We start from the raw sequence: 17,053 nt of genomic DNA, 5'->3' as shown, positions 1-17,053 counted from the left end.
GCTTGTGTGTATCTTTCTTTCCTCCCTTGGCCCATCCCTCAACAGTTGCCCCCCAACTAGGATCAAGGATGGCGGCTCAACAGTGAATTTAATCATACCTCTAAGGCCCTGGGATGGGAAGCTAAGTGCCGACTGATGGTTTACTTCATTTGTGAAGCTGTTTTCAGAGGCAGTTTATTGAAGTAGTTTGTACATGCTCATTGGGGATGTTTAATTTTATGACAAACTTTTGGGACTCAAATAGTCATGTAAATGCATAAGTTGGAATAGAGGAAAAGACACCTTGAAGAACATGTATCATTCATTCCCAATAAAGGTCGAGTTAGAAATCCCAGAGGCATAGGAAATGAAATTGGCATTTCATGTGATCTTGGCTTATTGCCCTTGGAATATTCTAAATCCTTTCAGTTCTTTTCATCAAGGTTGCTGATATTTTTAGTCTGATTTAATCTTTTCTGCTGTGGTTCAGCTCCACCTCTGGCTTGGATGAAACAGCTTTGTTATGTTAAAGTCACCATTAATCTTGCAGGTCTCTCTCTTTGGGGTAAAGCTCAGAGCCTGCCATCACCTTTACAAGCTGAATGTGACTGGTTGCCCGAAGGAAGCTAGTTCTGCTTGTTTGTGATTCTGGGAGTTTGCATTATAACCACAGCATTAAACTAGGGTCACCCCTTCCCTGTTGAATGGCCACTGCAGGTTTGGCTAGAAGTCCAATGTGCTATATCCATTGCACCATAGTCCTTCCCCTTCCCCTTCCCAGAATAGTCTTAATAAAATCTTCACTCCCTTGAGCGCGGGGTCACTCGCCCTTCACAGTTTGGACATACAGTCATCTTCCTTTTCTACCCAGTTTAAGTAAAACCTGAAAGATAAAATGGAGATAACTAGTAAGTTAAAAGTTTATGCAATTTCTTGATTTCTCCTAAGAATTTCTGCTGTTTAAATAGTCAAGACAGTTAGACTATGTGCATAGTTTTTCCTGTTTTATGATCAATGGGCTCAAGGAATAGTTTTAGGAAACCACAGAGCATCTTAGATGAGATGAGGACCTGACTCCACGTTCCAGGCTTCTGAGAATAGATGCCAGCCACGACTGGAATCGGCATAGTGCGCCTTGGTGGCTGTAGAGCTTTCATTGATTAGCGTATCTGTCATGTAGCCATGGGAACTGAGCCCAGAGATGAGAAAATGCTGTCTGAGACAGTCACTTAGTGACCAGAGAACTGGCTCGAGGATCTCTCTCTCCTTATGGCTGGCCTAGGGCATTTTCATTTTTCCTTTTTACATTTTTGTTGGTGCATAATATTTATATATATTAGTGGGATTCACTGTGACATAGTAAATCTTGCTTATGGCATAATTTAGTCAGTGTCATTGCTGGGTATCCGCCTTTTCCCTTCCCTCCTCTCCACTGGTCTTTACCTCTGACTGTCCTACTGGTTTCCCTTCTAGTTTTATGAGATTCCCTTTTATGCCCTCCAGCTTCCACATTTGAGAGAAAGCATACAACCCTTGACTTTCTGAGGATTTCTCCCATTTTATAGACTCTCTCTCATGCTTTTAATTGTTTCCTTTGTAGTGCAGAAGCTTTATAATTTGATGCCTTTCTGTTTACTAATACGTGGTGTTGTTTTCTGAGCTTTAGGAGTCTTTTTGACAAAGTTGTTGGTGCCAACATGTTGGAACATTACCTGTGTTTTATTCTAATTTTGCTTAACATGTTGTTCTGTGGTTTCATTTATTTTTCTGAAAATTACAATTTTTTTTTAATGGCTGAAAAAACTCCATTGTGTATATGCCACATTTCCTTTTATCCGTTCATCTGCTTACAGACACCTAGGCTGCTTTTATAACTTGGCTATTATGAATGGGTATGCATGTATTGCTATAATATGCTGACTTTAATTCTTTTGGATAAATACTAAGGGGCAGTAGAGCTGGGACATACATAAGGTGGTTTCATTTCCAGTCTTTTGAGGAACCTCCATACTGATTTCCATAGTGGTTGTATTAATTTACAATTCCAACAACAGTGTAAGGGTCCCTTTTCCCCCATGTGTTTGCCAGCACTTATTATTATTTATATTCTTGATGATTTCCATTCAACTGGAGTGAGATGAAATCCCAGTGTAGTTTTGATATGCATTTCCCTGACGGCTAAAGATGTTGAACATGGATTTTCATATATTTGTTGGTCACTTGTATTTTCTTGAGTAATGTCTGTTTAGTTCACTTGCCCATTTATAGATTGCATCATTTGTATTTTTGATGTTAAGTTTTTTGAGTCTTTGTATTTTGGATATTAATCCTCCAGTGGATTTCTCCCATTTTGTAGACTCTCTCTCATGCTTTTAATTGTTTCCTTTGTAGTGCAGAAGCTTTATAATTTGATGCCTTTCTGTTTACTAATATGTGGTGTTGTTTTCTGAGCTTTAGGAGTCTTATTGAGAAAGTTGTTAATGCCAACATGTTGGAACATTGACCTGTGTTTTATTCTAACATTTGCAAAATTTGTTTTAATTCCTGGATCTTTAATTTATTTTTGAGTTAACTTTTGTCTAAGGTGAGTGGTGGGGATCTAGTTTCATTCTTCTACATATGGATATTCGGTTTTCATAGGGCATTTTCTAATATGTCATTTGCCTACAGCACATGCCTTGATAGCCTGGCAAAGCACGCAATGTGAGGATAGCATCTGTGGTCCACTGTAGGATGGTACTGATAGATGTGGGAGCGAACCGAGCCCCAAAGCCTCAGCCTTAGAGGGACCAAGGCTAGTGGTCTGCCCCTAGTAATTCTGGGCCAGGACTGCCTGATCATGGCTTATCAACTGCTGTTCTTACGTGACCTCTCATAGGTTCTAGAAGATATTTCTAAGCTTCCGATGATGAAAGTGGTTAAATACCTTAAGAATACATGAGTTGGGGCATGGCATCTTTATGAACATTAAATAGTAGAACTCAAACTTTCTGGGTCTAGGTGAGACATTAACCCAGGGTAGTTATATGATTTATCCAAGTTCACATCACCTACAGGTGGTGGAGCTGGAACAAGGTTATGCATCTTCTGATTCCTAATCCAGTGCTCATCTCGTTTTGGCCTGAGCCCTTTAAATGAGAAACTGGTCAACCCCGGTGAATCTATCTAGGCTACATTGGGAGGAAGACTACTTAGTTTTCTCTTTGCTGCCCTCTGTCCCCCTGTGCTGTGCCTCTAGGGACCTAAAGACAGGTATCCCCAATGTAGTGCTGGGTGGTAGAAAAGCACACACTGTGGCATCTGGCCTGCGACCCATCAGGCCTAGGACAAAGCCCTCCTAAGGGTGCTTTTCTCATCTGTAACACAGGGTCTCTAGCTCTTGCTTCCAAAGCTAGCAGTGGGGATTTCAAGTCTCTGGCACGCAGCAGGCGCTGGGTAAATATTAGCTCCTTCTATTTTGGTCTTCTGGGTTTTGTTTGCTTGAGGGAGAAGCCACATCATCTGTGGTATTGAAGCGGTGGTGATGCCTAGGGGTATCGAGAGCAGTTACAACGGAACAAATTGGAGTTGGCATCCTCCTTGTTCCTAGTCACCTCTTCAATCCTACTGTGCTGAGGTGAAATAAGTGTGAGCAGAAGTGTAATTTGATTACTTATTACACTAATTACCATTGCAGGGAAAATATCTTTATAATTAAGGTGACCAGTGACCTTTTAATAACCATGATCGACCTTTTAATAACCAGTTCCCTATTTGTGGAGCTCTAAGTGTCATTTCATATATAAGAAAATTCAATATCTGAAAAGTGCTTTGAAATCTGCTTTCTGTGGACTAGATCTGAGTGAGCTTACTGTCCTGAGAGATATGCTTAACCATAGAGCAAATGCACAGCAAACCTTATTCTGAAAGTTTTGAGTCATTTAAAAAATAATCACAATTGACTACACCAATTTCTTAGAAAATTGTAGTTTAGGAAATGTCTCTAGTGCAAATGATGCATGTCCTTTATAATAATCCTTGCTCTTCAGCCTTCCAGGTAGGGACTAGAGGCCTAGGTTTTTCTTTGTACCTTAAAAGTCTGAGTGTCCCAGCTTGTCACCTGTGAGGAAGGAAGTTTGCATCTGAGACAAGCACGTCTCATCTTTGAGATGAGCACAGTCTAAGAACAAAGAGTCCACTCCCTGCTTTGCTTCTTTTGTTGTTCCTATCACTTGGAGTGTTGTTTATTTGTCCTGGGGGAGAGATGGCGGCACCCTGATGTTAAACTTCTGGAGTCTTTTATGTTAAGTTGTTTAATATTTATGTGCGGAGGAGCACAGATACAATTGCTCCTGGTAACTGACAAGCTAAGTTTATAAGGTAGAACAGAAAATATGTCCTACAAAATAGTCTGCTAATTGGAGAAGTACCATTTTGAGGCCATTTCACCCTGGTATAATTTCTCTAATTCTCCTGCCAATGATCTGGTTTGGGGAGAAAGGTCATCAGGATTTTGCAGAACCATTATGAAACATGGATGTAGAAAGCTTGGTGGAAAAGGGTCTTTTTGAGTAGTGGAGGAAAACCAAAAGATGAAAACCTAAGAAAAAGGAGATGCAGAGTCTATGCTGTTGATTTTAAAATGTTCTTGGTCTTTGTTTGTGACAATGAGTTCACCTGATTTACACAGATGCATTGACCCCACCAAACAGGCTGGGAATTTCCATGGAAAACTGAGGTTCAAGGACCCAGGCACTCCAGTTCACCCCTCTTTGCCTTACCTCTGAAAAAAACACTCTGAAAAGGCAGAAAGCATAGTACAGGGTGTTTTTAAAATCTTGTTTTGTTTTTTAATGGGCTTTTGGTGAAAGCACATAGGGGTGGGACCTGGTACCAAGAGAAATCTAATAATACTGAACTGGATTTGACTCTGGGGATAGACCAAAGAAGTGTTATCAAATAGGATTTTTCTCCTGTTCCTAAGAGAGAGGCAAATATGGAGCCAGGTTGTCATTTTTCACAGGCTGTGCTTAAAATTTCCTTTGAAATCATGAAAATAGCCCGTGAAGACAGTTTCTTTTGCAGTCAGGCGTCATCGCTGGCTGCTTCGCCCGCACTGGGGGTGGACCGCGTCTAGGGACAGCAGAGGTGTTTGTGCAGCATTGAGGGGTGGCAGTGGGTGGCCTTGCCTTTGTGGCAGCAACACCTAGTGGCAGGAAATGCAAGTGAGAAGAGCCAGATGCCTTTCTCACCAGTGACAGCCTGGGAAAGCAAGCATCAATGCCGTTGGATCCCCAGCTGCCTTCAGGGTTTTTTAAAACTGATAAGAAAAACAAGTTCCAATCAAGGGGGGAGGTCTGCTAGTGCCCAAGATGAACTTGCTAGTAAATATTTTTAAAGTCTTAAGTAAAAGCCTCCATGTGAAAAGATGTGAAAATGCTGGTCTTTCCTCCCTGTCGCATGGCAGCTTTCCTGGTCACTGATGTGTTTGACCAGATTTGGGACATTGATACATTATGGTGCCGATGGTTGGAGATTCACTCCCTTATTGTTTGAATTAGGAATTCACTGTCAATATCTTTGTGCCAGGAAGGATTTCTCCAAAGTTCCTTTTAGTTCCCAAGCCCTAGTTTCTCTGACTTCTGGGAGAGCAAGGATTGGGTTGAATGCATAGGATCTCGTACTTCTCAGACTATTCAGATATTTCACCTGGCTGGGAAAGGTGGAAGAAGTATTCTAATTCCCCAAGGTCCCAGCACCATTTTCCGCATCTTATTAGCAAGCCCCTGGTTGGCATCCAGGTGTCCGACTGTCATCGGGAAACCAGGATATAAAAAAATGACATAACTAACCAAAAAAAAATTCACCATAATGTTTTGTTTCAGGATGATGAAATTAACCAGCAGAGCCAGCTGGCTGAAAAGCTAAAGCAACAGATGTTGGATCAGGATGAGGTAAAGACTACAATAAATTCTTTTATATAGAGTTCTTTTATTATTCTTTGTTGTTGATGTTTGTTCCAGAAATTTAATTTGTAAAGAATTTTTATTTTTAAATCACTGAATCATGTGGAAATTTCTTGGTAGATTTCCTTTCAATGCCTGTTAAAAGCTGATTGGGGCTAAATTTAGAAAATAAATGTCTGACTTTGTAGAGCTCTGGGGTTTTGAGAATAAGTAACTGCTTGTTACCATTGGTCCTGGAAAAGCAGAGATCTCTCTCTTGGTAGTTAGGCAAGGGTGGTTCTATTTTGCTTGGACCCAGCACTCAGGGGTCCTGCTATTTTAGGCTATTTTGAATCTGCATATCAGCTGGCTTGAGTCTTAGGTGTAGACCCTGTTTTCCTGCTGTCCTGTAGGGAATCAAAAGCAAAAACAAAATCAAAAGTAGAAGGTAGAGGAAGGGAAAGTAAAGAGAAAAGGAGCCCCAGTGCTGTGTTAGCATATATTTCATACACATAAAAAGGAGGCAAATTGTTTTCAGTCTCTTCCTGATAGCATTCAATTCTGTAGTAAATGCCTTTTTGCATTGTGTTTGCCAGTATTTTACAAACAGGAACCTAAGCAAAGGACAGCCAGCCATTCTATCAGACACAGACCATTAGTAATTCCCTTGCTGAGGAGTGCCTGAGTACTTTTTGTCTTTGGTGCCTTAAGGTGCTTTCTGCTTCATTGATAGAAGGCTGCAGCTGGGACCCACGGTGCAGTGACAGCAGGTGGCAGGGGTTGACGTCCCAGGTCCCAGCCCTCCACAGACATCATCATCTCTGTAACCATTTCCTTCCTCTTCCTGTTTGTTTCTTTTCATCTCTCCAGTGCAATGATTTATGCCTTCTGCCCAAACATTTCCCTCAGGGAGACAGTCTATGCCTTTGTAATCAAATGAACCGCAGGTAATTGATTTCTATCTTTCTAGCTGAGGTCTTTCACTGGCCCAGTGTTTCCTGTGTTCTACCTCCTAGGCTATTCCTTGTCATTCCCAACATTGGGACAGCTGCCTGGGATAAATTTCCTTTTTTGCTACAGTTCAGTCTCTAACATTTTTATTTTTCTATACTATCAAGACATTATCTATTCATTATAGGAAAATCAGAAAATAACAACAGGAGCAAAGATGCTGACAAACCCAGACATTCTCTTTTAATCAGTGTGAATGTTCAGGGTACATCCTTCTGTGCATTCTTAATGCACATTAAGAAAAACTTACTGACTGCCTCTTTAATACAATTTTGGTCAACTTTGAAATCCACCTGTTTACCATAAAAAATATGATGATGTTGTAAAAGCTATATACGTATTATTATAATCCTTAGAAATGATTCCCCCATTTTTGGTTTAATGTGGAATATCTGGACAACTACAATGTGCAGTGATTTTTGATGTGTCATTCATTCTTTGATTTAAGTATACACAGCTTTAAATGAACAAAGAAAAAGGGAACAGATTTTCAAAATAACATTTAGAAAATATTTAGCATCTGCAACATATAGTGGAGTTTCCTGTCATCCTAGCTTTTCCAACGTGTTCTCTTGTATTTTGCTTTAATATTACTTTATTTTGGATAAAACAAAGATCAGAACTATTTGAGTAGTAACTTCACAAGTTCCATGCGGTCTCATTTCCCAGCTTTTAGCTTCCACGAGAAGAGACTATGAGAAGATACAGGAGGAGCTGACCCGACTCCAGATCGAGAACGAGGCAGCCAAAGATGAGGTGAAAGAGGTTCTCCAGGCTCTGGAGGAGCTGGCTGTCAATTATGACCAGAAGTCGCAGGAAGTGGAGGACAAGACCAGGGCCAATGAGCAGCTGACAGATGAACTGGCCCAGAAAACGGTTGGAGCATTTCTACCTAGGGGGTGGGACTTCCTCAGCTGCCATTCTTGTACTTACATTGACATTTGTTGACAGTGCCGAGAAAGGCAGTTGGCCAAATGCTTATTCAGTGTTAGATGCATTCTCTGAGGTCCCTCCAATCATTGATATACTTTATGGAAGTGACTTGTCGACTCATCCTGGAACTGCTTTTCCCAACTAATTTATATCCCAGAAATTTGTAGCATTAGCAAGTACACCTTGTGAAAATAGTCAAGAGAGTATAGACTTAGGAGCCAGACAAGTCCTGGTTAAAATTTGACTTCATAACTCATAGACCTTGGTGAAGGCATTTAAGCTTCTTGAGTATTCATTCCTTTATCTACAAAAATGGCAACAGCATGCTCTTTGTATGTTGTGGGCATTAGTGAGTTTATGTAAAGCACTTTTCAGAGATCTGTGCATATCCTACAAGATCAATAAGTAAACCTCACAGCATTGTTATTAACAGGCAAGAATTGGGGGACCTGCAATGCATTCTTCCTGTTTATACCTTCCTGAATGAAATCCCTTCTTTCCCCTCAGCTATTTCTCTCAGCTGTTACCTTCAGAAGCCTGGAACTAAGCTGTCTCTGTTTGTTTGCTGTCCAATTTTAGCCAATGTTTCAGTCGGCATGTTTCCTTATTCTCAGATTCTCCCAGTGAAAAGATGCTGTGGGTTTTGCATGAGCTACGTGCAGGCAAACAGGGCCAGTAAACAGCTGATGAAGTGGCTGGTGGTGGGCTGTGTCCTTTTCTACTGAGAAAATGGGTGGTGAAGCTGAGTGGCTATCACCTGCTGCTGCCCTTGGCACCTCTACTAATGACCTGGTATCATGCGATTGTGGTCAGCCTGCTTTGTGGAAAACATCCAGTCCTTCTGGGCCAGGAGGAGCAGCAGATGGCACAGGAAAGTGCTGATCCTAGGACTGCAAAGCTGACAGGAAATGCTGCTCGTCCCATACATTCAGCTGCACAGAGACACCAATCTAGTGGCTTCCCAACGTGGGGACCCTGCTTCTGTGCATCTTAAAAACAAGATGAAATAAATAGTTGGCAGCAATGCCAAACCAAACTAAGCAAACCCATCCAGAAGTCACTTAGGAACTGAGATTTTAGGTTTTCTCTGCCTAGTGTTTTCTCCAGGATTCTTTTAACTAGTCATTGGCATTATTTCCTTCTCAAAACAATGAAACAGTTTCCATAATAAAATTCTAACTTTCTGTCAAACCAAGGTACTATTAGACTGGATTAGAACACTATTTTTAGTCAGATCATTAAAAAATTCTCTGGTGAAATAGCTGCCTGTGGGAGAATTGCATAAATGTCTTTGAATTAGCCTCCATAGCTTTAGGGGTAGGGGAATTATTTCTCTGTAGGCTGAGTTAATACCAAGAGACCAAAATATGGCTATTCTATTGATGTTGGCAGTTAGTTAAGGATATGAACATGAAGGATGGGAAAGAGAAGAGTTTGTTAAAGTTTGGAAAGAAAATAGAACATTTGTTATTTATTAAGAATCTATCTCTTGTTGAACTTAACTAATTTTGAAAAAATAAGTAAATAGTGTTTAATTCAGCTTCACTGTGAAGATTAGGAGATTTTTCTAAGTTGTTTTCTAAACTCGTTAGTGTTCCTCTGGGCCATCTCATCCAGACCTATCTATTATTATAAAGTAGGTGGGAATGTGGAAGTGGTCCAAAGAGAAGGTTTTTTTTTAGGGAGTGGAGGTGGGGACACTTGTAGGTTGTTTGGACCCTGAAAAACAAACATCTGGTGGTAGGAAGAAGTGATTCAATGTTATAAACCCAAGGGTTCCAGTTTTAGCTTTATTTATTTTTCAATAACTGATTTCACTGACCTGGGAATTGTTGTCTGACATATAGACATATGATCAGGCCACGTGATATTGATATAAAATTCTTTTTATCAAAGAATACAGTGTTGTGTTACAGTTTGCCTCAAAAAGACTCTATGTTGAAATCACAGGAAACGATAAAAGAGCTCCATCTTACATGAAGCTGTTATTATTTACAAGGTTGCGTGCATGAAATTGATGGGCAACTCTTTTAACTTGTGGTCGGATTTTGTTTTTTCAGACTACATTGACAACCACGCAGAGAGAGCTGAGCCAGCTACAAGAGCTTAGCAACCACCAGAAAAAGAGGGCTACTGAGATCCTGAATCTGCTGCTGAAGGATCTGGGGGAGATAGGTGGAATTATTGGCACCAATGACGTGAAGACTGTAAGTCAGCCCTCTTTTTATTCTCTACCCCTTTTTCATAGTGTAGTTGTGAGTTAGCAGCCTCTGCATATAATTCTTTTAAGCATCCAATGCTTAGCATCCACAAGGTGCTGGGAAATATTTGAATGAGTGAGTGTTGCCATGAGGAGGATAAAAATAACTTCTCAAATCTAGGGAAGGTCTTCAAATGATAGTTGGCCTTATGCAAATTGGTTTATTCCTTAGACTTATTTGCTAATATCACAGAAGTTTGGAATCAAATGGCTTAAGCCACAGTTTTACTCTCAGAATAGTATTTCTCCTTTTCCATAAGAACCCACTGCAGTGAAAATTCTCCATCCAATCAGTATGAATTAGGAAATGTTTCAGGGAAAGTAATAGGATTCTAACCATGGTTTAAGAAATAAAACTGCATTTATTTATCCACACTATGAGAAGTCAGGAATCTTATTATTCAGTGTGATCTGGCCCCATTTCAGAACTACAGAATCAAAATTTAATGAGATCCTTTTGCTGATTAAGATTTGAGAAGCATATTTTGGTTCAGTGAAGTGGCTTGATAATGTCAAGAACTCAGTCTTTCTATTTCCTTTCTGCTTTCAGCCTGTTTGTTCCCTTTTCATACCCTTAGGATTTTGCATCATAGTGGCAAGATAGCTGCTATGGCACCCTCCAATGCGTCCTCACTCAACCACATCCCAAACAGGGTGGGCTGAAAAGCCTGACTACTTTCACCCAGGAGGGAAATAATCCCAGAAGTCCCCAGCACACTTTCCCTTATACTTCATTGGTCAGAATTGAATCATGTGACTACCCCAAATCACAAGGCCAAGGGAAGCTGGGAGATCAAGGAGAATGGGATTATACAATTGGTCTAAACCAAGCATCGCCCATCCCTTGGGGTTGGGTACATTGGTGTTCCTGATGTCAATGGAGTAAAAGAGAGAGCCCATTATGATCATTAACTGGAAAAAACAGGATAGAGACACTTAAAAAATCAGCTTTACTGAGGTATAAATTACATAAAGTAAGCTTCACATATTTAAAGTGTACAGTTGAGAAGTTTTGACGGGTACAGACTTGAAGCCATCACCAATCCTTAAGGGAATGAACGTATCTACTGGTCCCCAAAGCATGTGAGGCTAATGGTGGTCTGTTCTGTTTCGTTGATCTGATCTTTATGCCAATACCACAACATGTTGATAATCATAGATTTAAAATAATACAGCACCTATGCAGAGTGCTCATTGATAAATATGTGTTGGTTTTATTGAGCTGGGGAATGATGTTATACCCCTGAGATTCCTCCTCAGAAATCAGTAAAATGGAATTTTTTGAGTTTAGCCATTTTATCTTTAAAAGGCTGAATTTCATGTCAAAATGCCTAGTGGGAACACTCTGGCTGTGAGACGGGATTGTTAAATACTAGAAAAGGCTCCCAAGATTAGTTTTCCATCTATAGACTATTTTGGGAAACAGAAAGTTACCCTTGGATGGTGGAACAGGTCTAGGCTTAGGGTATACAACCTGTGGTCAACGTCATTGTTTCGTAAACCTCTGTTGTAACTGACTGTTTCATGGATCCTTGTGAATGAACCTAATTTTAGCACAGAATTTCCAGGTACTATAGGGTTAATCCTATTAAGTTCCAGTTTGGTGGTTTTATATTTGAGGATTTAATTTTTAGAACCATATGTTGGTGTTGAGCAATAAAATTCTGACACTGGGTTGATTAAATGGCCCTCACAATATGAAGGCATAGTTGATTTATGAGAAGTTGGCGCCTGCTGCTGATAACGATAAAGGAAGGTATTTTTATGCTAAGTTCTAAAATAGAGCTGATGAAAATGCTAATGAAATCAAAGAGTGTCTGGGTGCTTTGGCATTAAAAAGAAAGTCCTTACCTTTGGGAATCTGAAGTATGATTGAGATTATTTTTAAATACTCACTTGGATGCTTTGGAGATTATTTTTGGATTCCAGACATTGGATGCCCCAGTTAATTTCATTGATAACTCTTGCTTACAGATCATTATGTTCTTAGTCCTCCTGGTTTTGGTTTTTCCTTATAATTATAATTTAATCATTGGGGCAATGAGAGCTGTCAGAGGCTGCATGACTTTGGCTTTGGGCAGGTTGCTGTGCTTCTCTGGCCTTTTTTTTTCCTAATTTGTAAAATGGTCAGATGAGCCTCATAGATTGTGAGCTCAGACGTTACATGACTTCTGCACATACTGGTTAGGTTTATCATTATAGGTACAGGTATTTTTCTTATTGGTTATGACTTTCAACTGATATGGTAGTTATTTTGACATAGGAAAATAGGCTGATCAAGAATGTCTGTGTCAGTGATCTTTTATTTTCTTTCTAAGACCCTTCTCAGTTCTCACAATTCATTGCATCATGGTAGCAAGATAGCTGCTGTGGCACCCATCATAGACTCAAAAGACTCAGGAGGTCTTTCCTGGTAGGGCTGTATGGTAGGAGAACAGATGGCTGTGCGAATCTCCCTCGGCCCTCATGGCAGAATACGACAGACCGGAACATCCAGGGAACCCAAAACAAAACAAAACAAACAAAAATAAAAACACTACCATATTTCCTTACGTCAGTGGTGTCTTGAAACATTTCCAGAGTCCAGGCAATATTATTTTGTCAGTGTAACAAGATGAGCCTAGTAAATGAAAAGATGAGCCAGTGTTAATCGTCCAGGTGTGTTAGCACTCACTATCTATGTTGCTGGGCATTTTTTTTTTTTTAAAAAAAAACCAAAGATGTCTAGGAGTCTAGACAGAAACTGAATAGAAAGATAAAATGATATGTACAATTATTATGTTTCAATTAAAAAATTTAATTGAAAAATTTAAAAACAAAAACACTTCAAAAACACTGTTTCTCAAAAAGCCCTGTTAATGTAGGAACTTTCAGAGTTTGTACAATGATTGGATGATGAGAACTGTAACCTAATCAGTCCATCCTAGTTTGAATGGACTAACTGGGTGGAACTGTAGGCAGGTGGGGTATGGCTAGAGGTGGGTTACTAGGGTTGTACCCTGGAAGCCTCTTCCCCACTTTCTTTCTGCTTCCTGACCCTTTTATGAACTAAGCAGCTTTCCTCTGCTGAGTCCTTTTGCCATGACCTGCTGCCTCACCTTGGGTCCAGAGCAATGGACTGAGATCTCTGAAATAAACTTTTCTTCCTCTAAGTTTTTCTTGTTGTGTATTTTGGTCACAGTGATGCAAAAGCTGACTAAAACAGGAAGACAGTGGAGGTACAGCAAATGAACTGTATTGGGTTGACCGCCTAATTTCTTTTTCCCACACTGATTTCTTTTAGTCTGGTTCTGGGAATATGAATAATCACTTCACTTCACTTTCACTTGGTCTAGAAATGACAATACTTTCTCCCCTTCCATGGTCATTCCATGCTTGAGAGACTTAGGGTGGTTGTGGGGTTGACTCATTTCTAGGCAGATAGAAGGGGCAGGTTCTACTTCCCATTTAACTTCACTATGGTGCAGTCTTTCTAGCTGGATTGGTCAGTAGTACAAGACCATATGGTCTGGTGTATACTGCTGGGGGCATTGTCAGTCCTTGAGAGAGTTAAAAATAAATAACATTTTAGCAGCAAGCCCTGGTTTACTCTTTTTGAAATAACAGTGTGTTGGAATTACTGCAAACTCTTAAACAAAAACTACTAAATATATGCCCTCTGTAGTGGTAAGAAGCCTCATAGTTAAAAAACATTTGTTTGGGGTGTTCTTTTGTCATCAAGCATGGACTCAAAATCTCCTTTTAGATCTCCTTGGACAAGAGTAATCTTCAAAGTCTTGTTTGGGAAAAGAAATGCTCAGCTGTCAGTTGGCAGCAAGCCTATCATGTGTATATATTTACTCTTCCCCAGCTTACCTGGTATGTTAGTTAACTTTTTCTCTCTGTAACCAAAAGACTGGACAACAACAACTTATACAAGGAAAAGTTTACTTTGGGCTTTATTTCGGTTTCCTAGGTTCATGGCAGAAGTTGCAGTGGAGGAAAGAGGCTGAGCTCATGGCTGCCAGGAAAAAGAGAGATTGAGGTGCCAAGAACAAAATATAAACCCCAAAGGCATGTCCCCAGGAACCTACTTCTTCCAGTGCACTAGTCCTTTCAAATGATTAATCCACCAAGTGGACTATTCACAGCTATCATCATCTAATAAAATGTCATTTCCGATTATTCCTGCCTTATCTCACACATGAGCTTTAAGGGGGCACCTCATGCTACACCGTAACATCTGGGCACAGAAGACCAAGAGTCCTATTTTGACAGACCCAGGGGATAAGAGGGGTATGTTCTCTTCCCAGGATGCCCAGGCTGCTGACTCAGCAGCATCTCCTATCAGAAGCTAATATAGGCTCTGAGTCCCACCTGGAAGACATGATGTTCTGTGTCCGTCTACAGAGCCGGGCGATGCATAGGTACACCTGGCTGGGCTTTGGAAGATGTTCTGCATTCTTGTTCCATGCTGGGACATAGGCAGAAAAATAAAATTGAACTTAAATACTGTAGGCTTTTCTCACCTAACATCTCCAGGCTCTTGGATTATAAAGGGATGTAATGAGGGGTGGTGTTGGTATGCAAATCTTTGGCAGTTAGAAATCCAACTAGCTGAGCAAGAACTTCCATGAAGATAGAGTTACAACTGGTACTTGTAGATTTTAATCCTGTTAACGTAGATTCTGCCTTGTGTTGATTGATGTTGGTGGTGTCATTATTAAGTACTGTATTGTTATTGATTTTTTTTTTTTTTTTTGGTACTGGGGATTGAATCCAGAGGAACTTTACCACTGAGCTATGTCCCCAGTCTTTTCTGAGACAGGGTCTTTCTGATTTGCCCAGGTTGGCCTCAAACTTGCAATCCTCCCTCCTTAGCCTCTTGAGTAGCTGGGATTAGTGGCTTTTGCCAGTGCATCTGGTCTGTTGTTGAATTCTTATGGGAAGGCTGACACCAAGGTACAGGCACTCAGAACTGATTATTAGTTACTAATTTTCATATTAGCTACTAATTTTCAGAGCTGATAGCCAATTTCATTTTCCCATCTCTCAAACGTTTACTTAAAAAGTAGATATGTACTGAATTAATGACAAGTGGGTGGTGAGAGTATGCTGTGGAATATAAAAAAAAGCAAGCAAACAAACAACAACAACAACAACAAACAAAAAACAAACAACAACAACAAAACATACCTGAGTCAGTCCTGCTGGATTCTGTATGGCACTGTCTTTTCCTGAGGTGCGAGGCTGCCCTCTGGTGGTTAAACAAAGTACAAACAGTTCTTGTTCATTTGGCCAATTGCCCTTCCAGACCTGATTGCATCTTAGCAGATGCAAATATCTTGCATGTCTATCTCAAATATCTTGCTACAACTTTTGTTTCCAATAGAAATTTGAAACTTAGAAAATATACATCACAGGGGAATGCTGACTGTCAGAATCTTCTGTTCTAATGGTAAATTTCAACTGTTGTTCTCAGATTACTGTCTGCTTGGCATGAAAAGGCAAAGAAAAGTTGATTGGTAGCCATGAAAAATCATGCACGAAAACTTCAAGAGGAGACTTTAAAATGAATTCACATTGTCAAGGACTTTATAGGAAGTCCTTTTCTGTCGTTGCTTATAGAAACATTGAAGGCATTAGATTACTTCTCTAACTGAATAGGCAAACTATGGAGAACATGATCAAAATTTTGATTTGTGTTTTTATAGACATTAAAGGTTATCTGTAGGAACATTGGGCCCCACTGTTATTATATAGAGACAAGGTGTAGGGCATTAAACAGAACACAGCACAGTTCTGAAGTTATCTCCTTTCTGAAACCTTCAGTGCCTTTTCTCCTGATGTCATCTCTTTTATCTTAAAGATCAATCCTAATGAAAAACCTGGTTAATTGAGGATTATATTTAGCAGAGGTTTTCAATTGGATGTTTCACCTGAGGTCTCAGAGAACTTGGGGTTGAACGCGTAGTACTTTCCCGAGAACATTTTCAGCTTGCTTCATGATTAAAGATGCTTAGCCAGACATCTATAGACATCTTGAGCATCCATGGTCAGGATTCAGGGGATTCTGTGAGCCTCTGGAAACGGCAGTGATATTAGAGTGTGTTCCCTGCTGTGCTCAGCTGGCAGATGTGAATGGAGTCATTGAAGAGGAGTTCACCATGGCCCGCCTGTATATCAGCAAGATGAAGTCAGAGGTCAAGTCCCTGGTGAACCGCAGCAAACAGCTTGAGAGTGCCCAGATGGATTCCAATAGGAAGATGAGCGCCAGTGAGCGGGAGCTGGCAGCCTGCCAGCTGCTTATCTCCCAGGTAGGCCACCCTTTCCTCTCATGTCACACCTGGTCCTCTTGAGATCTGCTCCCCTCCATGCCCTTACTGGTGCTGATGGGACATAATGGTGACTGTTGATGCACTTTGCTTTACATAACCATGACCTCCCCAGGCAATGACAGCCCAGGAGCCCAGTCCCTCCTCACCCCTCCCCCACCCTCCCCTGCCCCTTCCCCCACTCCTTCTCCTTGCCAGAAATGATGAGCAAACTTTGTTTTTTTTTTTTTTTTTTAAATGCAGAATAATACAAGCAGCTTACAGTTAGTTAAGAGATTCAGTGACCCTTGACATATATTTTTACTTACAAAACGGTGACATGGCCACCATACCAGTTGTTCGGGGTTTAGGAACAAGACGTTGCAACATCTGGAAAGAAGAGAAGAACAACAAATTGCAGTAGCAGGGACTATAGGAGCTGGCCCTGAAAGCAGCTTGGGTTTCTTAAAACTAGATTTCATTGTGTGAATCACATGAATCCCCTTGAGACTGTTCTCTTTTTAAAGGATGTATGTCTATATCTCCATCTATCTATAGATGGCTAGATAAGTAGGCATATATAATGTTTGGATAAGATTGGGTGGAATCTCTAAAACTCTTATCAATGCAAAATTTCTGAATCCTTTAATTTC

At 40.4% G+C, this 17,053-nt stretch overlaps 1 protein-coding gene across 1 annotated transcript in view; it reads left to right on the top strand.

The window, feature by feature from the left end:
• The window catches only part of Kif5c (kinesin family member 5C), a 151,925-nt gene that overhangs the window by 99,283 nt on the left and 35,589 nt on the right, over positions 1-17,053 (top strand). Inside the window, exons 13-16 of the mRNA XM_046426960.2 lie at positions 5,844-5,912; positions 7,584-7,790; positions 9,908-10,054; positions 16,215-16,403. Coding sequence (XP_046282916.1) covers positions 5,844-5,912; positions 7,584-7,790; positions 9,908-10,054; positions 16,215-16,403 — 612 coding nt within the window. The remainder of the gene's footprint in view (positions 1-5,843; positions 5,913-7,583; positions 7,791-9,907; positions 10,055-16,214; positions 16,404-17,053) is intronic.

Source organism: Marmota monax, unplaced genomic scaffold (assembly GCF_021218885.2).
Source record: "Marmota monax isolate L192 unplaced genomic scaffold, Marmota_monax_Labrador192_F-V1.1 WCK01_AAM20220418_F8-fsc00048, whole genome shotgun sequence".
NCBI lineage: Eukaryota > Metazoa > Chordata > Mammalia > Rodentia > Sciuridae > Marmota > Marmota monax.
The sequence above is the reverse complement of the archived record's forward strand: the minus strand, read 5'-3'. Positions and strand labels throughout refer to the sequence as shown.